This window comes from Pinus tabuliformis, chromosome 4_2 (genome assembly GCF_031772625.1).
Source record: "Pinus tabuliformis cultivar Carrire ecotype Pingquan chromosome 4_2, CPIR1, whole genome shotgun sequence".
Lineage (NCBI taxonomy): Eukaryota > Viridiplantae > Streptophyta > Pinopsida > Pinales > Pinaceae > Pinus > Pinus tabuliformis.
Window position 1 is genome coordinate 577,746,362 of NC_142304.1, and position 26,764 is coordinate 577,773,125.

Genomic DNA, 26,764 nt, shown 5'->3' on the forward strand with positions numbered 1-26,764 from the left:
GAATACCAAAATGTTTACACAAGCCAAAGTTAAGGCCCATCAAGACTTGAACAATCGAGTATGGAATAAAACTATATCAAAGCTTTAAGCAGTGATTAGAGTCTTGGCGGAGGCTGGCAAATCATCCTAGTCGTGACTTGATATTAGGTGGGCCTCCCTACCCATCATTTTGTGGTTCTTTTTAAGGAAGATTAAGTTCCTTAACATTGTCTACTTGCAGCTTCTTATCACCCTTTGAGATAACCGATGGAATAGTTGTGAATTTATTATTAGCCAACCATGCTGGAGGATTGAGCAACCAACCACATTGGGGCCCTCTTTGCTACCACATGAGATGACTAGCTCGATGGCAAGTTGATCACCTCAGCATTGGGATTACCTTGACCTAACAAATGGTTTAGGTGAGTCAGCAATGGGCTCTCCAATCATGGTGTAGGCAAACAAGTTAGAACGAAAATTTGACCTGAACTAGTTTGCCCCAAAATTATGCATGAAACTGGTCTAAAAATCAACCAAATTAAAATACATGGAATATTGAAATTTTGGTTATAAAAATATATTATGTGGACAATATAAATCCAAAGCCATTTTATGTGACAATATAAATCCAAACAATTAGACATCAAATATGCATAGTTTGTTGATTTATATTACATACATTTGAGGATGCAAATAGAAAAATTTCAGCGAGATAATAGTCTTGAAATACATAAAATTAAGTGATGTGAGAGAATACAGAAACATTGAGGTTCTAGATGGTCTTTAGATTAATTTTTTTATCATACTGTAATTGGATGAGTACATAGCTCATAGAAAGTCTGGTCAATGAGAATGACCCTGTGAGGTCTAGGAATCTGGAGTTTGCTTTTTCTTGTTGAATGACTCCAACAGCCACTGTCATGTGATGTTTTGAATTAATTGGCACCATTGGGCGGCCTGTAAGCTTCAATCAGTTGGCACCCTTGACCTGCTTATTCCCCTTCTAGGTTTTAATCACAGAATAACACAATTCCCATCTCAAGGGGTGTCGGAGGAAGGTAACCCAGATTTGCGTGTTTCTGTGAAATAGCTCTGTTGTTTACAAGGGAAATGATTATTATAAGATCTCATACCAATCTTTACTCTGGAAGATGAATTTTGGTTTCCTCTGTCCTTTCATATCAATCCTGAATCTACCTCTTTCATTGTAATATGTAACCAGTTACGCACTATGGAATGCACAATATTGCTTGCTTTGTCCTATTCTTTTCACCCCTGCCTCTGTCCTTTTCTTTGATCCCTTAATCCATTCTTTTCTTTCAACCCTGAATGGGTCTCTGTCCTTTTCTTAAGCCTTGGATACTTCGGTCTTTCCCATCCAGATGGTTGATGGGAGATTGTAGACCTTACCTTACTTGAAGAAAGGTCCTATTTGCATATATACTTAATGTAAGATCAAAAGCACTCTAATTTCTATCTTCTTTTTGTGTGAGTCAATGGTTTTCATTCCATCATCAAGCATCCTGAAACAAGGGTCCCACTTTGTTTTTTAATGTTAAATTTAAGTTATTGAAAGTAAAATATAGATTAAGGTAATTGTCAACATATTAAAGGTTAAATACAATTCCAAAATGGATTTCAACTTGACAACATGACTAGGCTAAAGGTGATCCACTGAATGATGAAGGTGGTCGCATTTCCTTTTTGGGAGTTGACAGTGATACCTTTTTTATACATTTTGAATGATTGAGTAGGTGTGAACCCATCATTCTCAGAAGACCAGCTGGTTCGGTCCCTAAACCATGATGATATTGGGTGCAGGAAGAGCTCCATTTGAATCTAAAACGTGACACATGCTGATGGGATGGATGGCCACTTGTGAATGTGAATAGTTATCTTTAATGATGAATTTACAAAAATAGCAAACTTAGTAGCCCATGAGAGGAGTCAAACAAAAGGAGTATTATTAAAATAATTTCATTTATTTTTTTAGTTAATAAATAGTGTCTTCATGTGAGGTAGTTTCCTTGGATAGTAAAATTCCATTGCCTGGGGTGCGCGAACAACAATCACAAATGTCGTCCGACCCCTTGTCCTGCTGCATCCACTGGACTATAGCACCCACCACTGCAATGCCGCCGATTCTGTTGACTCTACTGCGGTAGTTCTTCTTGTTGACCCTTGACCATCACAACCCTCTTCCGTGTCCCTTCGGTTATACAATCCAAAATCATAGAATTATTATGTAATTATAAAGTCTTATAATTATTTAATTATATAGTTTATAATTATTAAAATTATATATATATATATATATATATATATAGCGCCTAATTCAATCCAAAGGCTCCTATCAAAGTTATTAAAGGTTACCAAGGGAGAAATTGTAAAGTTATTTATAAAATCAAAATGATATAATTATTATATTTCTAAGGTCATAAGGGATATTGTTGAAAGTATAAAGGAAAAATATTTAAAAAAACTTAAAGCTCATCCCGAAAGAGAAAAATGGAGACTAGTAATGAAAAGTTTCCTAAAACTTTTAGTATATGTGTCGGTGCAATATTTAAAATCAAAGGATCACTTACGGGAAATGGAGTTATCATCTCTATTGATCCTACTCAAAATAGTAATTTTTTTAGTTCTAAATGTGCTAACCAATTAATGATTCTTGAATCAAATATAATTGAAACGAATTTTGTTGACACAAGTGACAAACAATACGACATAAGCAATCTACAACTAAGTATTGGAGACTATACTTTTGTCTCGCAATTCACCGTTAAAACCTTATTTTGCAACAATAGTGATATAATTTTGGGTTCACCCTGGATCGAATCACTAGGATCTTTTATCCTAGATATGAAGAAGTTTTTGACATTTTCATACAAAAAGAAGATAAAATTACAAGATGTTACAATGAAGCCAAGTTCTGTAACACCAAAAGATATATGCAAGATATTGCAAAAGTAATTTCTCAAGAAAGTAAAAAAGTAATACAAAATATACAAAGGGTATATGTGTTACGAATAAAATATATATAAATAATATAAATATAAGTAATGAGGATAATTGTAATAATGATTAGTTAATAATAATTAGTAATTAGGTTGAAGAGGCATGTCTAAATAGGACATGACTCTCCATGAAGAGACACTTGCTTGATATATAAGCAAGCCTCTCGTTCTCATTGTAAATCATTCTTATTCTTATTCATATATTTAATATATAATATTTGTATCCTCATGGATATCTTGATATTCCAAGTCTTTTGGAGTAATTAATTTGTAGAAGGAACTTTGTTCACTTCATTTGGTATCAGAGCAGTCGATCCTTTGGCCGCTTCACTACTGCATAGAGCTCGTTCTCCGGTCACCGGCCCTTGGCCATCAATCGTCATCAACCTTGTTGTTGTCATAATTGAAGCGTTTCGCTACACATTGGGAGATTCTCCATTTTTCAGGTCTTTGGCCACTTGTTAACAAACAAAAAAAAAACATAGCACTTCTGGACGGGTCATTGTCAGCTCTATTAAACAAATAATATATATTATAAAACAAAAACAGTGACCACCACTCTTCTTCTGTTTGCACAACCCCACTATCCCAGCGACGGCCACATTTCGCAGCCACAACCACTTCGGTTAGGGCTGTTGTTCGTAATTATTGACAGTGGGCACAGGGTCGCACAGTCACCAAACTCGCAACCTTGCTGACACCACAATTGTCTACGCACCGTTCCTCGTTGATCGGTCTACCAACAACCACCCAACCATCGAACATTACCACTTTCGCCTCTCGTCCTCCACAGACCACTGGCTCTACACAATCATAGTTGTCGTTGCCACTAATCAACGTCATTTGGTCTGTAGCACAGTTGCAGACCACCATCGCCTAGCCATCGCATCGTCGCTATGTTTCCACCATACAATTCTGCCACTGACAAGTTCAAATAAACCGTTTACAATTTGCAAGAACCGTGATGTCCGTCCCTACAACACCCCTCGATTCGCCTTTTGTCCCTTGAGTGGCCCTTCGCCCTTTGGCCAAGCACATTCTACCAAGCCGTTCATAGCCCAGGTACCTTCTTGTCCCACCTGCTACCGCAGGCAGCTAATGTTTTTTTCCCTCACTGCAAAGTCGACCTTCTTGATGCAACCACTGTAACTTGCGGAGTGCTAAGCCCTGCCAACGCTGCCTATCAACTGCTTGATAGTCATCGTACCTTTCATATGGGGTTGTCCACCCACAAAGCCAGGAAGAACACTTCTCATTTCTGATTTTCCAAACGTGGCAACCGCCATTTTTACCGAGCCATCTTTACATTAGAACTACATCCCTAAGATTTTATCAGAAAGTGCAGTAAATAAACTGTGGAGTAGGGGACGTGACAATTGGTAAGAGATTAATAAATTATTAAGTAATGGCTATTAACTAAAAAAAAAATTATACGTAAAGCTAAAGATTTATTAAGTAGAAAAATTTTAATAAAATGAGAGATATAAAAAGGAGCGGTATTAAAATAGTATTAAATTTATTATAAAGAAAAAAAAGAAGTGGAACTATTATTATAGTAAGATAATAAAGTTATTAAGGAAGGGATTTTAATATAAAGAAAGACATACATATATAGAGGGAAACAATATAAAGGAGTATTTTTTTAATAAAAAAAAAGTATTCAAGTTTTAACAATCCACATTAAAGGAGAATATTTGAAAAATATATCTAGAAAAAAAGGATTTATTTAAAAAAAAGTGATTTAAAAAGTATTTGATATTCAAAAAGCAAAATGGAGTCTAATACAGAAATGAATGCCAAAAGATTCCCAGAAACTTTACCCAGAGACGGTAAAGAGCTATTTAACATTAAAGGAACTCTCGCAGGAAAAGATGTTATTATTTCTATTTCTTCAGCAGAAGATTCAAATTATATAACACCTAAAATTGCAAACCAATTAGTGATTCCAAAGTCAAATATAACTGAAAAATTAGATTTTTTTGGCAATAAAATATATGACATAGCCAATTTACAGTTAAACATTGAAGATTATACATTTGTATCGCAATTCTCAGTTCACGCCTTATGGAACAATCAAGGTGACATTATTTTGGGATCACCCTAGATGGAAACGGTAGGATCTGTCATCTTAAATACGAAGAAAAAGTTTCTAACATTTTCTTACAAGAAGAAGAAAATAACACTCCAAGATGTTACACTGTAACCAAATTCAGTAACGCCAGAAGATATATCAGATATTTCAAAAGTAATTTCTCAAGAAGGAAAAAAAGTTTTACAAAATATGCAAGGAGAAGTTGACAAGATCATTGCTAACAAAAATGAAGAGGTTTCTCGGCTTAAAAACCATATTGAAAAATTATTGACGCAAATTAAGAAACTTAAGAAAGATAAGAAGTCATTAGAAAACAAGGTACAACAACTTTTCGAGAAGGAAGCATCAAATGTAAGAATTCAAGTTGACGACAAAACAACGAATACCGATCCAATGAATTTGACAACTCAAGAAGACAAGTTAGTTGAAGAAACAACACACTTAGATGTTGTAGTTCAAACAATGAACATCCTAAGTGAATGTTCCATAACCAACTCAACAACATCTTCGCCAGAAGAAAATATAAAAATTGCCACATGCCCAATAAGGGAAAGTCAAACCAAAAAAAGTACCCTATCGACATCCGAATCACGAGAGTAGACAAATCAACCAAGCTACGTATCAGGTCTATTCAGACCAGAAACAACAAACCGATGTTCTAGAGAATAATTACGTAACATCAATCCCGTATTTTGCTGACAAGTCGTTACAAAATTCCAATGATCAGAATACTACATAGAAGATTAATCTGGGATGGTCTGATCCCTTCTCAGCGTGACAATTTTGTTTGTCACTTAGAAGATCATATCAGCTTGTATCGACAAAGATGATTGTTCCGAGAGAGTGTCATTTTGAAGCCGAAAAAGAGATCAAGCCCTTTTCATCGACAAATTTTGAGGACAAAGCTTTTTGAGGAAGAAGGCAATGTTACAAATAAAATATATGTAAATAATATAAATATAAGTAATGAGGATAATAGTAATAATGATTAGTTAATAATAATTAATAATTAAGTTGAAGAGGCATGTCTAAATAGGACATGACTCTTCATGAAGAGACGCTTGATATATAAGCAAGCCTCTTGTTCTCATTGTAAATCATTCTTATTCTTATTCATATATTTAATATATAATATTTGTATCCTCATGGATATCTTGATATTCCAAGTCCTTTGGAGTAATTAATTTGTAGAAGGAACTTTGTTCACTTCAAATTGACAAAATCACCACTGACAAAAATGAAGAATTTACTCGCCTCAAGGACCACAGTGAGAAATTATTGACTCAAATTAAGAAACTTAAAAACGAGAAGAATATATTGAAAAGCAAACTAGAAGAACTCAACACAGAAAACATATCGAAGTCTTCAGATGTAGCTGACCAAGTTGAAGAAAGAGGAATGAATACTTATCTAGTCAATATTGGAATTCAAGAAGATGACAACCCAGTTGAAGGGAAAACATATTTAGATGTTGTAGTTTAGACGATGAAAATTCCAAGTGAAGATTCTGTAATTAAATCAACAACATCAGTTTCTGAAGTAAATCAAGAAAATTCCAGACGCATGGTAAGGGAAAATCAAACCAAAAGAAACCCTTATCTACATCCGAATCACAAGGATAGACACCACAATCAATCAACGAATCCCAGCAATAAAGTATTTGCCAAGTTTCACAGAAGATTAATTTAGGATGGTCTGATCCCTTCTCAGTTCGGCAATTTTATTTATCACTCCAATGATCATATCAGCGTGTATCGATGAAGACGACAATCCCGAGACATGAAGATATTTGAAACAGAAGAAGAGATCAAGCCTTTTCACCAGCAAGATTTGAGGACAGCTTTTTGAGGAGGAAGGCGAATAAAATATAAATATAAATAATAATAACACATGATATATAATGATTAATAAGTAATTAGTTAATGAAGAGTTATGTACATGACTGTTCAATGGATATCTACATATTGCAAGTCTTTTGGAGTGTTTAACTTGCTATAACGAACCTTGTTTGTTACATAATTTTTCAAATTTTCAAGAAGAGATGACAGCAAGATAAGCTGTCATAGCTATACAGAATTCTGATTGTCCATCAGTCCTTGAAATTGTTTTAACAGAAAGATTCAGATCACAGAAGATTATAATTTATAATAGCATAAGGTAATCCAGGACGAAAAGAATAGTTTAGCTGGGTCTCCATGATCAGTCAATGTAAACGGAATGATGTCCAGCTACCCGTGGTTCAAACAACTGCTCTCCTTCTTGTAGAATATGAAGCTTGTTGGCCACTAAGTCCAGGTTATGAGTTGTAGCAGCTACCTGCTCATCCAAGGCCAGGAACTTCCTCCACATAAATCCCATCAGGGACAGTCATCAACTCGTAGCCTTCACCATTCAGTAAAGGGTGGCCTAGCAGAGAAAAATATTGTACAGGAGCTCAAAGTTACAACCATTGTCCCCAACAAAGCCTGCAAGACCATCCTTAACGGCCCACTGAGAGCTTGTCAAGGCCTTGTACAAATCTCCTCTGATGCTTGTCTTTTGAATCCTCTGTGCAGAAACAGGAATGTTCCGTTTCACCTGCTATTCTGTCTTCTTCTTGCAGGGCACACCCTTCCTGTTGCCATGCAGCAAACTTGCCATTGGCAGTAGAGTGCCTAAAAGTAAAAGTTTGAGCATGACTTTGCTCAATTGTTTTGTAGCTAAAATCCCCTTGTCTTCCTGTTTCTTATCCTTTTTTCCTGGAAGCGCTTCAGTTATCATCCTTATTCATTCTATGACCTCCACATCTCTCTTGCCTTTGAAATTTGTTCTTTAACATCTGCTCAGGATGCACAGGGGATTCTCCATTGTGATGAAATGAAGGTGAGCTATCACCGATAACCAAAGCCCTTTTCATCCTGTTCTCTGATGTGTGACCGCCTACAGGTAGAGGTCATGGGGAACTACAGCTCTTCACCTTTGATAGTTAAGGCTACCTCCCTTTAATTGCCCCTTGGATTTTGATTCTTCCCCTTAATATGTATCCTTGGCACGATTCTTTTTGCAAGATTGATTGTGAACAATAAATTATATATCTCTCCATCAAAAAAATTGGTACAATATGATTCAAATTGCTACTCGTACTCCTATGTACATTTAATCTATTGAGTTCAACCTGGCTACAGAGTTCCTCACCAAGCTGGCTGTCTGCCACCTAATCCCATGTACCCTCGAGACTCCGCTATGATTTCTAGCCAATCTGCTTCAATGCTCAAATTTTTTGTAAAAGTCTTAGATTAATCTAGATTTTTTGAAAGATGACAACCACTGAAATTATTATTTTTTTCACTAAATTGACTTAAACTGATTTCATATACACACAATTGAGTCTTTGATGCCACTAAAAAGTAACATTGTTAGTTGCTTCAACATTGAATGGAGTATATGCACAGTGATTATGAATGTCTGCATTCTTCAAATATGGTGATATTGTGTGTGAGAATAATAATGACTGCAAGGTAAAGTATATCTGGATTGCCTGTGGGAAAATTTCCATCTCCTTGTTATACTTGTAGGTAAACAATAAGAGCTGATTTTCTTCACACATCCCATAGATTCTCCTGGAGATCTTCCATTGACAACATTGGGTAAAGGACTTTTCAGAGTTTATCAAGAGAATTTATTTCCAGCTAGTTTGAAGATATAAATTCTGCTTTGCCATTTTCAGAAAATCAATCCGCTAGGCCTAAGTATGTCTTCTGTTGGAATTTCCAAGTCAAACTGTTAGAAATCCTTCCTATACTTTCTGATTTATTTCTTCCTACTTGTTCTGTTAATTAACAAGTTATTTACCATGTAAATATTGAAAATAAATGCAAGTACAGTCTCAACGCATACAGATCATCCACTGAAGGAAAACACAAGCACACAAGTGACAATGTTATTTTTGGACTAATGTCCTCGGAAAAACCCAATGCGGGAAAACCGGTGCAACTATTTGAGGGTTTTATTATAAAGCAGTTTCAGAATACAATCTGGGTGCCAGAAATGGCTCACCCAATAGAAAATGCCCTCGGCAGTAGTACCTCTCATCGGAGACAGATATTAGCCCCAATCTGCCCCACGAAATCTCCTAGCGTCAACCTCTAGGGTTTGTGTCAGCCTCTCTGGCCCAACGTTTGCCTAGCGTTAGCCTCTCTCGCCCAGCGTTAGCTCCTCGCTGCCTCTGCATGGCCTCTAGCTGCTTCTGCATGGCATCTAGCTGGCTCTGCGTCAACCCACTCCCGGCTTCTGTGCTGTAGCTCTCAGCACTGTCTCTGCCTCTTTGCTACTGCATTCACTGCCCCTCAGCTGCAACTTTGATCACTCCTTCGATTTCCTCAGCAAGCCTTGCCTCAGAAAATTGAATTCTTGATCAACTCGGTGTGTTCTCCAAGTGACCCTCAAGCCTCCTCTTATACTTTTCTCGTTGACATTTCAACGACCGAGATTAAGTCCCTAATCAACGACTAAGATTAGATCTGGCTTGATCCATGACTTTTGGACCATTCTAACTCAGTTTTATATTAATTCACATTAATATTTTATTTTCCCCAAGTTTAGACTTAGGGACTCCATTAAAAATATTAATTATTTTAATATCTCCCAAACTGGTTAGATTCTGTCCAAACCATTTCTGGGTATTAGAGATCGCATGTGCTTTAGCCTCTCCACCAATTTTCGTGGCTAGAGCACATCCGATACTACCCCAAATCAACATCTTCAAGGTTCTCATGGTGAGACTTTAGGTTGAGCATTAGACATGGATTCATGCCCATAAGATATTCAGGTTTAAATGCTATTCAATAATCCCCAGGGGACCTTATAATTACAGACAGTAGGCAGGGGCATCAGGCAACCTGCCAAAGTATTAAATCCTCCAGATATTTTTAGTCTGAAAAATAATTGGGCAGTTGTTGAGGCCCATTCATGCTTCTATAGTTTAGAACTATGACATGCTAGATTTATTGTGTTATTTTTGGCCAATGTCTGCTGTAGGCGTAATCTATTCTTATCCCTGTACTGTCTTATTTTCTCTTTTTTTTGCATTGATATTCTGTTGTTATGTTTGTTTGAAATCATTATTTTCTCTAGATCGTTTACTAAGTTTAAAACAAACTTTCATATAAGAATTTTTACTGGTGCAGGTTTTTGAAAGCTAGAAAATTTGATATTGAAAAAGCAGTCCACATGTGGGCAGAGATGCTGCAGTGGAGAAAGGATTATGGTGCTGATACTATTGAGGAGGTAAGCATGTTTGTTTTGCATTGATGATGTAAGTCCAAACACTACATCCTGGTTTGTGGATGTATATAATTTGGTACAAATTTCTGTTCCAGGACTTTGATTACAAAGAGCTGGATGAAGTTTTATGCTACTATCCACATGGTTATCATGGAGTAGACAAGGAGGGCAGGCCAGTTTATATTGAGAGATTGGGAAAAGTTGACCCAAACAAACTTTTACATGTTACAACTATTGATCGATACCTGAGATACCATGTGCAGGGATTTGAGAATGCTCTAAATAAAAAATTTCCAGCTTGTTCTATAGCAGCCAAAAGGCACATAGATTCAACTACTACGATATTGGATGTGCATGGTTTGGTATGATTTGGAGTTTATTTTTAATATTTTGTTCATTTAATATATTTTTGTACTCTCTGTGCATAGATTCTTAAGGGTCTGTTCACCCTCATGTATGGCGAGGATCCTTTTTGTTATCTTGTCTTCTTTTTTGAAATATTGCTTAATCTATTGGTACAGGGCATGAAGAATTTTACCAAGGCTGCACGTGATCTGGTTGTGCGTATACAGAAAATTGATGGGGACAACTACCCTGAGGTATGCTTGTGTATAGATGGGTTGATGACACATGTAATTAGGAACCTTTTTCTTTTATCGTTTCAAGTTGGGGAATTGTAGTTTCACTATATTCACCATGGTCTACGTCCCATTTTATTGAATGTGCAAGTTATTTCATGCAGACCTTGCATCGGATGTTCATCATCAATGGTGGTCCAGGTTTCAAGATACTTTGGGGTACTGTAAAGAAGTTCCTTGATCCACACACAAGTGATAAGATACATGTATGTTGGGTGAAATTACTTTTATATCATATGATGTTGCCTATCGTTTACTTCGACTCTTGCTTGATTTAAACTCAACTACTACTTGTGTAGGTAATAGGGAATAAATACCAGAGCAAGCTTTTGGAGGTCATTGATGCAAGGTATTCAGTCTTTATGTTGATTTAACTTAATAACTGATCTCACTTGAGGGCCAAGGCATAGTTTGTAATTCCTTTCCTGGTGCGTAAACAGTGAACTACCTGAATTTTTGGGCGGTACATGTACCTGTGCTGATGAAGGAGGCTGTCTTAGGTCTGATAAAGGACCCTGGAAGGATCCAGCAATAATGAAGGTTTGTTGTTTCCTTAATAAAGTATTATAATTGGTTGGTACTTTGTTTAGGTGGCCATTTAACAATTTGTCTACTCAGATAGATGCTCATGTCCACAAGCAAATTTTCTAGTTAATCGTGGATCATAATTTGATTTTGGGCAGTGTTCGCTTGCATCTCACATTTGCAGTTGGTGCTTAAAGGGGAGGCGATATTTGAAAAACAAATTGTGACTGTAACAGTAGATGAAGGGAAACCGACATCTTTTGGTAAACCATACTCTATGAAGGTGACATATCTGTTTCCAAGATTGTTTTTCTTTCACTGGATGCTTTGGTGTTACCAGTTGCTTCCGTGAGTATAGTTGAGCATTATTTATGGTGTTCTGGAATATCATTCCTTTTTTCAATATAGCAGGTTAGGGATGGTGATACCTCTACGGCAGAGTCAGGATCAGATGTTGAAGATGTTATTTCTCCTATAAAAGGAAAGGATGCTGGGACTGCACGGTTGACTCCTGTGTATGAAGAAGTAAAACCTCTGACTTGTGCCTTTGGAAAGCTGAGAACCATATGAGAAATATCTTTTTCTGAAGCAGAGTTTGATAACGTACTTGAAAAACTGAAACAAGTTAGTGTAAAATTTTCACAAGTTTTGATAAACTTTCAAAGATGCTTGGAATGGAATCAAGCCGGTATCTTGCAAAACATACATTCTGTGGAAATGTGACACACAATGAGCAAAATAAGAATATATCCAGTTTTTCAATGGTAAGGAAAAAGACCACTCAAACCAATAGTAACAACCACAGAAATATAGATAGGATTATTTTTATATGATTTTTTGTTTAGGAGGAGTATGGGATTGTTGGCATGCAATTGAGTGATGATTGTTGGGTGGTTCATTAACTGCGTATTTGAGATTTGACTGGTTGAGGTCATAATGCAAAGCTTACTAGATAGGATTCTTTGTTTAGGAGGAGAATGGGAATGCATGATGATTATTGGGTGGTTCATTAACTTCTTTGTTGGGATTCCACTGGTTCAGGTCATAATGCAAAGCTAACTATGGTTAGGTGATATATAAAACTGAATTCATTTTGTTTAGGTTTCTTTGAATTAAGTTGATTGCCAGCACCTGAATGTATTTCCACATGAGTTGGGTGGTTCATAAACTGCTTTGCTGGGATTTAACTGGTTGAGGTGCTAACCATGGTTAGGTGGATATAAAAAATCCATGATTGGTGCATTAGATCCCGAGTTAAGATGGATCTATGGTTAGGTGGCTCTAATGCACCAATCCTGAAATCCTAAAATCTACCAAGTCGGCTGCAAACTACCAAGTCCACTCTCAAACACCCTGAAACAATTAATGATAATGTTAACTAACATTAACATTACCATTAACTAAGGTAAAAATGATAGAGACAGAGCCATAATTTCCAAATTATCGTGATAATTGGGAGAGGGAAAATTATGATGATATATAGTGGAGATATTATTGTGGAGGTTGGTTTTGGTGATATTATCGCGTAAATTTTGATAATATTGAAATAAGTGCAACACTAATAGAAATCATTTAATTGGGAATGCACACCCTCTTTTGGCATGCAATCTTAAGGTTTTGTGGTTCATTTCATGTTCATCCTTGATCCATGAGGTCCACTTTGTCCTCGATGATACAATTAGAGATTGGCTATTAGAAGAAATTGTTTCTCAAGACATAAAAATATCAAGTTTCTACGTTCATGAGTGGGGTAATCATCTTTTATCTCCATGATAGCCTAGTTAAAGATTGGCCATTGGGAGATGCAATTTCTTCTTGAGACTTGGTGTCTATAGTTATTACAAGAGAATCAGGTCAAAGGGGCACTTAGACCATGATTTCGTTCATACTCAAACAATGATGACTTAAGGTCTTGTATTCCTCAACATATAAATAGTCTTTCTTCAATTTTATTGGAATTCATGTAATGCACCTTAGTATCACATGGAAGTTTGCATTACCTATTGGTGTGGCTTGTTGTGGCAACTCTATGCGATTGCTAATGGTTGGTTTCCAATGATATATTGTGCAAGTGTCAACATTTGAGAAAATGATTATTTAGAGCCTCTAGGTGTGTGAAGTTGAAGATGCAAGTCACATTGTATTACATGTCCATTATAGATATGTGGATGTCTAAGACTGTTGGCATTATAGGTTTAATCTTCACATGTGGCTACAACAAACTAATATGTAGCATTAATGTTTTTGTAGCCATGGCTAAGACCATCCTCTGATCATTTATTGTAATACTACGAAGTGGATGAGGCTGACCTAGTCAAACTTGTACATGTAAGCTCATTAACCAGTCTTTAGAGATAATTCCCTTCATGAGTTGCATATAAAAACACCACCTGTCTTATTTGTATTCAATCATTTTTTTATCTTCTTGCTCTCTCATGTTTTATGCTCAACGACATGTATAACTTTGGTTTGATGATATCTATCTTATGACATGAGTGATAGTTAAAAGTGATTTCCTTAAGGTATTATGATGAATTGGATCGATCATGTGTACAAATTGGGAAGACTTCTTTTGTGGAGCCAAAAGTGGCAGTTTCTATGGTGGTCATTATTTGGCATTACTATGTTATGACACTAATGTTCTAGTCTTACCAACTTTGGATCTTTACGACATATGAGTCATCTACACATGGTAGATGAACTTCGACCAATTGAACCACCCTATGGTGTTTGTGAGGGGTGTGTGATGGGGAATATCATCAAGAGTTCTTTCCCAAGAATAGATTGACGTGAGCTTCTCAATCACTTTTTCTAATTCATAGTGACATTTTGTGGTACAAGGACCACCAATCCTCTTGGGGGAGCTAAGTTTGTCCTCACCTCTATTGGTGAGTGATGAGAAAAGGTAGAAGGGTGGGAGTATTTGGTGGGTATGGATAGAGTAGACATCAAAATCCACATCCTCAAATGGAATGATGGCTCAAGGGGTGCTTGAGGGAGGGGGTGAGTTAGCATGGAGAGAAAAGGAGAGCAGGGAATGGTTTGCTAAAGGAATTCGAAGGATCTAGATGTGGTAGATACTAGATATATGGGAGTAGGAAATTGTTGGCCAAGACATAGTTGTTGATGCTCAATCCCTCACTATGGGGGAAACATGTAAATTTGTCGGATTATGTTAAATGTGGTAGGCCATTAAGGATGCAAGCTTGCATATGATGTGAGTATTAAAGAGTGCTAGGGAAGGGTTGTTGGATTATCTTAAGAAGACAAAGTTGGCCTTGATGAGACACTCACTCTAGTTGCTAAAGGATTCTCTTGGAAGGAAGAAGTTGACCCTATTGAGAGTTTTTCTTCATTTGTTGGAGGTTTTGATGTGAATGGGAAAGATACCCATGATCATAATTTGTTGTGGACCTTGGTATTTTAGGATGGATGGGATTTGTGTAGATTTTTATCCTTGTGATTTCAATAGATTGATGCACTTGTCTTAATCTTGCTTATCTTTGTAGGATGTCCTAAACATCTCATGATTGACATTTGAAGATTTTGACCCATAAAGATGATAGGAATGATGGTCTAAGGTTAATATCCTTTAGTTTCACTGTCACATGTGGTCAAATGCTTAGTAGAGGGTCGGTTTGAGATATTGGGATAGTATCTTGTTTGTTTGGATACACTAAGACTTTTAAAGGTTATATGATCTATGCTTTAGAACGAAAAAATACTGTGGTGAGCCGAGATATGCAGTTTGATGAGGACGTGTGGTCCTCTAGATTACAAGTATCTCCTTTAGTGACAAAAGGACATGGGGAGGTTTTTTTCCGAAATTTGATTCAGAGGCAAGAGAAAAGTTAGATCTAGGTATGGGGTGGGAAGATTTGGAGGAGGAATACATCCTTAACCTTTACTTAGCTCATAGGAAGCGAAGAGGGCTTACTTAGACATTGTAAGATGCATAAGAGCATGTAGAAGTGCATAGATCTTCAATGAGTGAAAGTATACCACCTAGGGGATATGTTAATCATGTTTCGCTACATTTGTGAGCCATCTAGTTGTTTTGAAGAGGTGAGGGTTGATGCTTTGATTTAGGCAAATGATGTTTGGCAAGTGGTTGATTATGTAGTCACTTGGTTCATGTGCGTGTTCGAATTCAACACTCAAAAAATTTGACAACAATTACCACCTAAAAAATTTGATAAAGCTTGTCAATTAAATTCATATATATATATATATATATAGAGAGAGAGAGAGAGAGAGAGTATTGTTTATATATTTTCAATAATATTAAATAATAATTATACTAAATTTCTATATATATATATAAATAAACTATTATATAACCTATAATTATATACAACTTTATGATTAAAAAATGATAAGTTTTATTTGATAAAATGTACTCGTGAATTTACGGGATAAAAGTCTATGAAAATTTAGCAGGATGTAGTAATATGAATATTTTAATACCCAGTTGGTCTTTACATGGGAATGAGGGTGGAACGACATAAAACAAATAGAAAGTGAAAAAGCAACCACAGAACGATGCTTATGATCTTCATCGCTCTCCCTAAGGGCCAAAATGACCTCATGATTAGAAGACCCAACAAAACACTAGAATTAGGAAAATATGCATTTATTGGATTTCAGAATTTACATTTATGGTAATTTGGGAATTTATAAGAGAGCTTTCGACATCCATGCAAATTGTAGTATGCATTGTGCATTGATATACGTCTCAGGCCCTAGAGTCCCAATGAGCACGTGCGAAAAACTCAAGGTGTCTTGGGTTTCAAATTCTTATGCAAAGAAGTGGACTGTTCAAAATTCTTGTGCCAATTTTTTCCACAAGTTCAATGAGTTTGATGTAGCATTTTATATTTGTTTGAATTCAAATTGCAGCTTCTTATCACCCTTTGAGATAATCGATGGAATAGTTGTGAATTTATTATTAGCCAACCGTGTTGGAGAATTGAGCAACCAACCACATTGGGGCCGTTTTTGCTACCACATGAGATGACTAGCTCGATGGCAAGTTGATCGCCTCAACATTGCGATTACCTTGACCTAACAAATGGTTTAGGTGAGTCAACGATGGGCTCTCCAATCATGGTGTAGGCAAACTAGTTAGAACCAAAATTTGACTTGAACTAATTTGCCCCAAAACTATTCATCAAATTGGTCTAAAAATCCACAAAGAAAGTGCAAGAATCACCACCACCAGCATATTGGTGTGGTTTTTGTGAACAACCAACGGACAATACACACTAAATATGTGACAACTCCCTCACTGCCAACACTCAGATTGGTCTAACCATTCTACTCTCAGTGTACCAAATTTATAGGGAACCCTTCATGACTAGGCAACAATTTTGGAATAGGATTGCTAGATTGGGCTACAAAGTGATTCATGCTCTAAAGATCTTTGCTAAACTTAGGAATGCATTCCTTGGAAATCTAAGTCCTCATGGATTAAGGGATCCAACAATGATGCAACAATGTACTTTACATACTCATACTCCCATACAACCAACATCTCTCTCCACAATCACTAGCATGAAGTTTTTCAATAGCACGAATGTGCATTTAGCTTGTTGTGAGAAGCACCCTCGTTGCCACCACTCACATTGGTCTAACCATTCCACTCCCAGTGTACCAAATTTATAGGGAACCCTTCATGACTAGGCTACAATTTTGGAATAGGATTGCTAGATTGGGCTACAAAGTGATCATGTTCTAAAGATCTTTGCTAAACTTAGATGCATTCGTTCGAAATCTAAGTCCTCATGGATTAAGGGTTCCCACAATGATGCAACAATGTGCATTACAAACTCATACTCCCATACAACAACATCTCTCTCCATAATCACTAGCATGAAGTTTTTCAATAGCACAAATGTGCATTTAGCATATTGTGAGAAGCACCTTCTCAACTCTTCAACAAACATGATATGGAAGGGGCAAGAATGTGAATAGAAAGGAAATGTGTCAAAACATGAATTTCCACTAGGCATTGGGGAAGATGGCATCTTGCACCTGGATGGAAGAGTTCAGAGCTTAAGAAATGCTCTTTTGGTTCTACTTTTCTCATGCATGGACTACTTAAGATGATGATACATCATCAATGGTTGACTTTTCCCTTTTTGCTTCTCACCTCCTGTCACAACATAATCCATCTATTTCTCCTTAATCAAGCCCTTAGAATGTTCCTTTGCATTAATATGATCTCCCACATTATATCATGTGACTTTCACATTAAAAGTTTAACATGTGAAGAATAACTTGTCCTAAGTGGTGAACAATGGAAAAATAAAAGCATCATATCAATAATTTGTTGCTCATAGAGCAGCCTTGGCCTTGGGTATTGTGGAAAGTTTTGAAACTCGAGGCATTGATCCAAAATAAATATTTCACCTCTTTAACTAGAGGTTTATGGGAACGAACAAAGTTCGTAGTTCACAATAATCTTTAGAACACTTGGAATACAAAGACATCATTGAGGATAAGAATATATATATATATATATATATATATGGAATTAGTGAATAAAAGAATTGATGTGAGGTATGAGATGTTACAAATGAGGGCTTGCTTATATACCTAGGCAGGTGCCCCTTCATGAAGGGTCATGTCCTTAGAGACATGCCTCTTCTATATTAGTCATTGTTTAATTAATCATTAATATGATCATTATTATTATTTATATCATTTTTATATAAATTATATTCATAACATTGCCTTCCTCTAAAAAAGCTTTGTCCCCAAAGCTTGTTGTTGACAAGGCATGTTACAAATGTATTTAAGTCTATAGGATTGTCTAATAGCCCTCCAAGACAAGCACATGTTACTCCTCTACAAGTCGGCTTCAAGATGAGGTAAGAAACTCATGTCGACTCACATTATATGGAGACCCACCTATTTGAACTCTCATGTCAACTTATATTCATAGGCAGACTACTATAACTAGGCACCTCAGCGCATTCAACAAAGACAAAAGTTCAAACATCTCTTTGAAATTTTGGGTGGATGGTTACAGTGACAAGTTTGGATAGATTCCAGAGGCAAGTTCAGTGAAGGAGCTCAGATAAGGGTACAATATTGGAGAGATAAATTCGGTGCTATCTCACATTCAAGGAGTTCGGGTTTACCTCTGAGATTCAAATAACAATTACAGTGACAAGTAAAGAGACAAGTTCGAATAGATTGCAGTAACAAGTATTTCGGTATAGGAACTCAGATTGCAGTGACAAGTATTTCGGTGACATTGCAGTGATATGTCTCGGTGCCACCACAATTTGTTGATGTCATAGTTTGGTGACTATCTCAGTATAGGAGATGATCTCAGTCTATCCACATTTTGTTTTGTTTCTGTGCCTCCACAGTGAGAAAGGCTCGGTCCTACCACAGTATGAAGGAATCGATAAGGACTCATTGTCATCACAGAAATAAGATCTCTGTGACATGTCAGCGACGAGGTCTCAGTGGTAACTATGTTTCGGTGCTAAGAAGGTCAAAGCAGAAGATGAATCTAGACGAAGAAAAGCGCAGAAGACAGTCAAGAGAACTAGTGTCTTGGTCTTAGAGTGGCTAATAGGTCAAGGGTCTTGGTAATGGTATTCGTCAATTGGAATCTCTATAAGAAGAATTTGTGCGGGTTTTCCTCTCAAAGAGTGAGAGGTTTTGGCCCTGGCTGATAGCCTACATTCTGTGTCTCTTGTGTATTTATGTTCATGCATTGGTAGCTGTTTGCTGAAGAACATTAATAACTTGAGTGAAGAAGATCCTAATCTAAAGTTGTAAAAAGCACTCACAAGCAGTTACTAATTAACGAGAAATCACCTAATCCTTGATGCCCTAGATTTTTCAACATTCGAGTTGTTATCTTAGATGATACAAGATGATAGGAATCGGGATCCTCTCAGTGATAAACAAAATTGTCGAATTGAGAAGGGATCTGACTATCCTAAATCAATCTTCCGTGGAACTTTGCAATTACTTAATAGTTGGGATAAATTGTTATTGTAAGATTGGATTGTGTTGACATCATTGTTCTTCGAAACACAATTATGTTGTTTCTTTTTTTAGTGATACAGATACGCAGACTAATTTAGATGTCTGCTCTTGTGGTTTAGAATGTCAATAAGGACCTCTTGTGATTTGATTTTCCCTTATCATGTGTGTAGTAAATTCCTGATTTGCTTCAAGTATTGATGTTGTTGAGTTGGTTACATAATCTTCACTTGGAATTTTCATCGTCTGAACTGCAACACTTGAGTATGTTTTTCTTTCAACTGGTTTGTCATCTTCTTGAGTTGTGTTATTGACTGGATCGATATTTGTTCCTTTTTCTTCAACTTGTACTATTACGTATGAAGACTTCAATGCTTCTTTCATGATAAGTTCTTCTAGTTTGTTTTTCAATGATTTCTTTTAAGTTTTAAGTGTCTTAATTTGAGTGAGTAGACTTTGATTTTAAGAAACCATATTCGTCCTCCCCCCCACATGTCCCAAATCCCATGTAATTCTCGAGGGACAAATGTCTAATTCGTGGGTCGAGGTGTCCAAACACGAGGGATTCGTGGACCTAGCGAATCGATTCTCCCGAGCTGGGTGTCACGATTTTGGGACACGTGTCCCTCTGGAAAAGCGTGTCGCAACTCTTTAAAAGCCCGATTTGGGCCACTTTGTCATCATTGTAATGTGTCTCTCTTGTCATGGGTGTGTGAGAGTGAGTAGAAAAAGGTCTAGGAGCGTGTTTCCTAATGATATGGGTTTGGATAGTAGTGTTGAGTTGGCATTGGCCAACTTGGATATTAATGAGCCAGTGCTAGAACGTGTCGCTTTTGATGATGGTGATACTCTTGAGGGGTCATCCTCCACACTAGCAAATGCAAAGTTTACATTGGATACAAAGGAGGAGGATGCTGAGGAAAGTAATGGTGACTATGACAATGATGATGATTGATGAGCTACCTACTACCTTGTAGTTGTTTTGCATTTGGTATTTCTATTTGTCATTGGCATTCCTAGTCAGGATTCCTCTGGACTCAGTACCTTTGATGACTTAATGAGAAAATTATAGTTTATTGGTAATTTATTGTCTTTCTCATGTTGGATCATTGATGTATTTGTCACAATTGTATTTGTATGCATACTGTTACAAATTTACAATGTAGAATCTAGATGTATGTCTGAATTTGTATGATCACGAGAATTTGTGTAAATATGAAATGCCTATTTGATATTATATACATATATATAATATAATATATAACGTGTCCTACGTGTCTTGTTCCGGGGGGTCTATGTGCCCTTTGTCGGACACTCGAATTTGTGTGTCCTGCATGTCGTGTCCCCATGTCAGGTGACTTATCTTTGATTATGATTTCTAAGACGTATGCGTTCAGTGTTTTGACGTTCAACCTTTTCGTTTTTTAAATCTTTGGTTTGTTCTATTAACTTTTGAATAAAGGTTTTCAAGCACAAATTTTCTTCTTCTTTCTCCAGTAGACCTTCGTTGACTTTCTTCTTGGAACTTTCCTTTTCTTGTTCTAATGTATGCTTTGTAGTGTTACTTTTTGACTTGTGCAAGTAGTTTTTGATTATGATCCTTCAAACGAGAGTTTTCTTCTTTTGTATTGGATATGACTTCATCAAGCTCCTTCTGCTTCTTTAATATTGTTTCTTGATGAAGCATCAGTTTCGAAATTTCCTTAAAGTCTTCTGATAAAGGCATTATTGATTCTGACTTCCTTGTCATGTCTTGGAATGTGATCATCTTCTCCTTATTAGGAAACACAATTTTTTTTGCTATATGTTTAACATGAACATACCTACTTCTTTAAACCAAGCTAGACCGAAAATCGTGTAAATCTCTTTGTTATTTAGCCATGAGGGGTAGAGATCACAACCATCCCAACGTCTGCTGATTTTCCCAAGTTGACCCTGAAGAGTCAAGTGTTAGAACACCTGCATCCTTCATACTTGAGGGAGATCCACTTGCTATGCAAGGATCACACCATTTCAAGCCATACTTGAGGGAGATATGTTGATTTTGGGTAGCATCAGATGTGCTCTAGCCTTGAAATTTGGTGGACAGGCTAAGGCACATAAGATCTCCAAGACGCAGAAATTGTTTGGAGAAATTCCACCCGGGTAAGGAGTTATTAAAATAATTAATATTTTTAATAGGTTCCTAAGTCTAAACTTAGGAAAATAAAAATATTAATGGGTATTAATAAAGATAAGGGTAAGAAGCTTCCAAGAGACGAGGATCAAGTCTTTTTTAATCTTAGCCGTTGATTAGAGACTTAATCTCGTCCGTTGATTTATCAACAGGAAAAGTATAAGAGAAGATTTATGTCAAACACCCGAGTTGGAAAAGGAAGGCCCAAATTGGAATCAGAAGTAATAGGCTATATAGATTACAACGACAATCTCCAATGGCACTGATAGGCAACAATGGAGATAAAGATTTGAATGAACTATGGCATAGGAGGATGGGACACTTACAACATGGGGCTCTGAGAATTCTCAGGAAAACAGTGTCAGGGGTTCCAGAATTAAATACCGAACGAGATGATGTATGCAGAGGGTGTGCTCTAAGCAAGTATGCCAAAACAACATTTTCCAGAAGTAACAATAGAGCTCAAAGTGTTCTAGGATTGATACACTCAGACATCTGCAAACTTATGTCCACAAAAGCTCTTAGTGGTGCTGAGTACTTCGTCAATGACCATTCCAGAAAGACGTGGATCTACTTTCTAAAAACCAAGGATGAGGATTTTGGTTGATTCAAAGATTTCAAGGCTCTAGTAGAGAATCTGACAGGAAAGAATATAAAAGTGTTGCGCTCACACAATGGTGGAAAGTAAGTTGACAAGGACTTCACCGATTTTTGCGCTAGGGAAGGCATCAGAAAAGAGTGGACAACTCCCTACAATCCGGACCATATTGGAGTAGCAGAAAGGAAAAACAAGACTATTGTAGAAGCAGCTAGGGCAATGTTGTATGATCAAGATATGCCCAAATTCGTTTGGGTAGAAGCATGCAGCACGCCAGTTTATGTCGAGAACAGGACTCCACATAGGGCATTGGGCAAAATCACTCTGGAAAGGGTCTTCACCGGGAGGACACCTGAAGTTAGTCATTTTAGGATATTTGGGAGTCTGGCGTATTGCCGTATACCCGAAGAAAAGAGAGAAATTAGATCAAACTGCTGAGAAATGATATCTTGTGGGATATAGCGAGAATGCTAAGGCATATAGAGTCTATCTTCCAGGGAGTAGGAAGGTAGTAGTTCGGCGGGATGTAAAGTTCATGGAGGACAGAGCTTTCAGGAAATCCTGAGAAATGCGTTCCGAGGAGCAGTCAAAAGACGATCTATTGGTCCAACCACTTCGACCAGTAGAAACTAGTACTGACAATTCTCCTAAAGGAAAAGCTTCACAACAGGTGGAAACTCAGGAAGAGGAAGAGATGATAGATGTACCCACTACTAGTGGAAGAATGAGCAGGGAACTCCAATAGATTCTACGGGATGTAGAGGACTTCATTGATGAACCCAGAAATGATAAAGGGAGCGAAAACAACAAGACAAATACTAGGCCCTAGTAGCTCAGGTTTGGGAACCCTCTAGTTTTCAGGAAGCCACTCAGCATCAAGTATGGGTAGATGCTGTCGTGGAGGAATACAGTTCTATAATGGTCAATGATGTCTGGGAAGTGGTACCTAGGCCTTAGGACAGGTCAGTGGTAGGTTCGAGATGGATCTACAAAGTCAAATATGCTGCAGACGACAATGTGGAGAAATAAAAAGCCAGGTTTTTGGCTAAGGGGTATGCTCAGAAGAAAGGGATAGACTACGAAGAAACATTCACCCCAGTAGCTAGGTATACTTCTATTAACACTGTGATATCCCTTGCAGCGCAGATGGGGTGGGAGATTCACCAGATGGATATCAAGACGTCATTCTTGAACGGGGTGATAGAAGAAGAAGTATACATTGAACAACCAGAGGGTTTTGAGAGACATGAGAAGAAATCTCATGTATGCAGATTAAAGAAAGCCTTGTATGGCCTTAAACAGGCACCTAGAGCATGGTACGATCGAATTGATGGCTACTTGTAGAAGATGGGGTTCGTCAAGAGTGACACAGATCCTAATCTCTACTATCTTGTCGTAGAGAATGAGCCTCTAATCTTGGTGTTATATGTGGATGATCTTTTCTTGACAGGATCATCCAGGCTCATCAAAGATTGTAAGAAGAACTTAGCCAGAGAATTCGACATGAAACATTTGGGACATATTCATTATTTCCTGGGGTTGAAAGTTTGGCAGCAGAAGGGTGAGATCTTCCTTGGACAAGGGAGATATGCTACAGAGATCTTGAAGAGATTCAGGATGCAGGACTGTAGACCTATGGCTACTCTAATGATCACCAACTGGAAGAAGATTAATGCATCAAAAGATAAAGACGTTGATCCCACCTTGTACAAGAAGATTATAGGGTTCTTGATGTATTTGGTCAATACCAGGCCAAACATTTGTTACGCTGTAAACACCCTCAGTTAGTTCATGGTGGAACCCAAGAAGGTGCACTGGGCTGCAGCCAAACATGTTCTCAGGTATATACAAGGAACAGTCGAGTATGGACTATTGTGCACCCAAGGCAATGACATCAGGTTGAGTGGGTTCACTGACGCAGATTGGGCTAGAAATTCAGTAGATCAGAAAAGTACGACTGGGTACTGTTTCAACATTGGATCAAGAATGACCTCCTGGTGTAGTAAGAAATAGAAATCCGTGGCTTTGAGCTCAGCTGAAGCAGAACATATGGTAGCTAGCACAACTTTGTGCGAAGCCATATGGCTTAGGAAATTGCTTGTGAATCTATTCAGGAGAAGGATGGAAGCGACCAGGATTTTGTGTGATAATCAGAGTTGCATCAAGCTCTCTGAGAATCCAGTATTTCATGATCAGTCGAAGCACATTGATATTAGGTGTCATTTTGTTAGACACTGTGTCCAATGAGGGGCAATATAGTTGAGGTACACTCCTACAGCAGAAGAGGTGGCAGACACCTTCACCAAGGCTCTAGGAAGAACAAAGTTTGTTTATTTCAGGGAGGAGATGGGGATGGTGAAGAATCCATTTCAGTAGCCGAAATGGATAAGTATCAGGAGTTGCAGTGCAACAGTTAGAAATGGCAGTGCTATGGGAAACATGTTGAGAGGGAGCTGTAGTACAGATGTAGCAGTGGCAGTGGTAGTGTCATGGGTAGCAGTACATGAAGCAACAATATAGTGGATGTGGGGCAGTAGGCTAAGCATCAACATAGAGGACCGATGCGGAGGATTAGTGTGATGCTTCTATGGTGAAGCATTTCTAGAGTACATTCCTCGTTAAGAGGGAGTGTTGATTTTGGGTAGCATCGGATATGCTCTAGCCTTGAAATTTGGTGGTGTGGCTAAGGCACATGAGATCTCCAAGGCCCAGAAATCGTTTGGAGAAATTCCACTCGAATAAGGAGTTATTAAAATAATTAATATTTTTAATAGGTTCCTAAGTCTAAACTTAGGAAAATAAAAATATTAATGGGTATTAATAAAGATAAGGGTAAGAAGCTTCTAAGAGACAAGGATCAAGTCTGTTTTAATCTTAGCCGTTGATTAGAGACTTAATCTCGGTTGTTGATTTATCAACAGGAAAAGTATAAGAGAAGACCTAAGGATCATTTGTAGACACACCGACAGATACTCAGTATCCCAAGGAAAATCATTTCTCAAAGAGAAGGAGATCGATTTCAGAGGGAGAGTTGCAGGGTGGGGTAAGAGGAGGGCATCAGCAATAGTCAGTGACTGAGGAGGAGGTGACGCAGGGGCATTGAGAGACATTGTAGAGGGAGACGTTGTCCAGGGGAGACACAACTCTCACGCAGGCTGTTAATTTTAGGTATGTTCTATGCATACAGCAGTGTATTTAAATTTTCATAGTTAACTCAATATCATTTCCAGATTAGCAATCACATCAGCATTAAAGTAAACTGCAGATAGAACATAAACATAAATCGCAGAAGACAAGCCAAGACAAGAGGACACAAGATGTGGCGCTAGCAAGGGACAAACCCCAATGTGGGGAAACCCTTGATCAATTCTTCTTATATGTTCTGCAATAGTTCAGCACAGAGAGAGAGAGAGATATATAGTACATTTACAACAAAAGTTAACACTTTGACTTATCTAGATAAGAGCATAGATTATCTCTTAAGTAGAAGAGACACGAGATCAGTTGAAGACATGCTGCTTCAACTGATTCTCCAAGGTGACTCCTTCAGCCATCATTGTGCTGCATCCCATCATGCTGCATCTCATCATCATGCTGCACCTCATCATCATGCTGCACCTCACCGTGTTGCGCCATGTTGCACCCATCATCACAAAGCTGGAGCTCATGACCATGTTGTACACTTCATACTGCTGCACCTGTCACTATGTTGATCCCAATCATTGAGCTACTCTCATCACTGTGCTGCTCCCATCACTGATCTGAACCCAATGTTGCACCCATCACGCCACATCCATCACTGCATCCAACATGCTGCAACCATTTACACTCACCAGTCTTCGCTGCTTGCTATGGCTTACAACCTAGTAGAGCAACCAGACTCCTTCAACAAGTCCAAAGTGTAGTCAACTAACAGCCACAAAATCTGCCTAGAGTTGTCTGCAATTGTCCTCTAAGGGAAAGCTCTCACTGCCTTCCACAAGACTGTCCGCCACTTGACATCACATGATATGGCACCATGGCACTGTTGTTAAACACTAGGATCTCTGATCAATCATCACCGAATCTCTGTCCATTCATTACAACATGTATATATCTTACATGCCATACATCAGACTCAAGATATCGCTGTCATGTGTTCACAAGATAACAACACAGTCATAACCTTATACTGAAGATAGTTGCCCACACAAACTATCCATCTAGAACTTAGATTAAGGTTTTGACCTTGCACCCCTAAACTTGGCCTACTGCCCAACAAACTCGGCCTAGAGAGCAGACTTCTACAATGCACTGCTTCTCCTTATGACAGCGAATTCCCAACCTTGGTAACAGTCCTCAACTCATGCTTTGTAACTGTCTTATTTAACATGTTGTCACCTACAGCACACATAGATTTCCATGCTTCTTCGTGCTTATGATAAGGGTCCTTCTTACGTGGCTAGGTCTCCTTTTCTGCTGCAGATTTTG

General features: G+C 37.7%; 1 protein-coding gene across 5 annotated transcripts in view; it reads left to right on the forward strand.

Moving 5' to 3' along the window:
• Nucleotides 1-26,764, forward strand: part of LOC149170620 (phosphatidylinositol/phosphatidylcholine transfer protein SFH6-like) — a 148,593-nt gene that overhangs the window by 31,484 nt on the left and 90,345 nt on the right. For 4 of the 5 annotated variants that reach the window (XM_089423947.1, XM_089423944.1, XM_089423946.1 and 1 more), the window contains 8 exons: nt 10,254-10,353; nt 10,446-10,712; nt 10,872-10,949; nt 11,093-11,194; nt 11,288-11,337; nt 11,429-11,528; nt 11,698-11,796; nt 11,925-12,038. In XM_089423947.1, coding sequence (XP_089280073.1) covers nt 10,254-10,353; nt 10,446-10,712; nt 10,872-10,949; nt 11,093-11,194; nt 11,288-11,337; nt 11,429-11,528; nt 11,698-11,796; nt 11,925-12,038 — 910 coding nt within the window. The remainder of the gene's footprint in view (nt 1-10,253; nt 10,354-10,445; nt 10,713-10,871; nt 10,950-11,092; nt 11,195-11,287; nt 11,338-11,428; nt 11,529-11,697; nt 11,797-11,924; nt 12,039-26,764) is intronic. The other variant, XM_089423949.1, reaches the window with a different exon arrangement.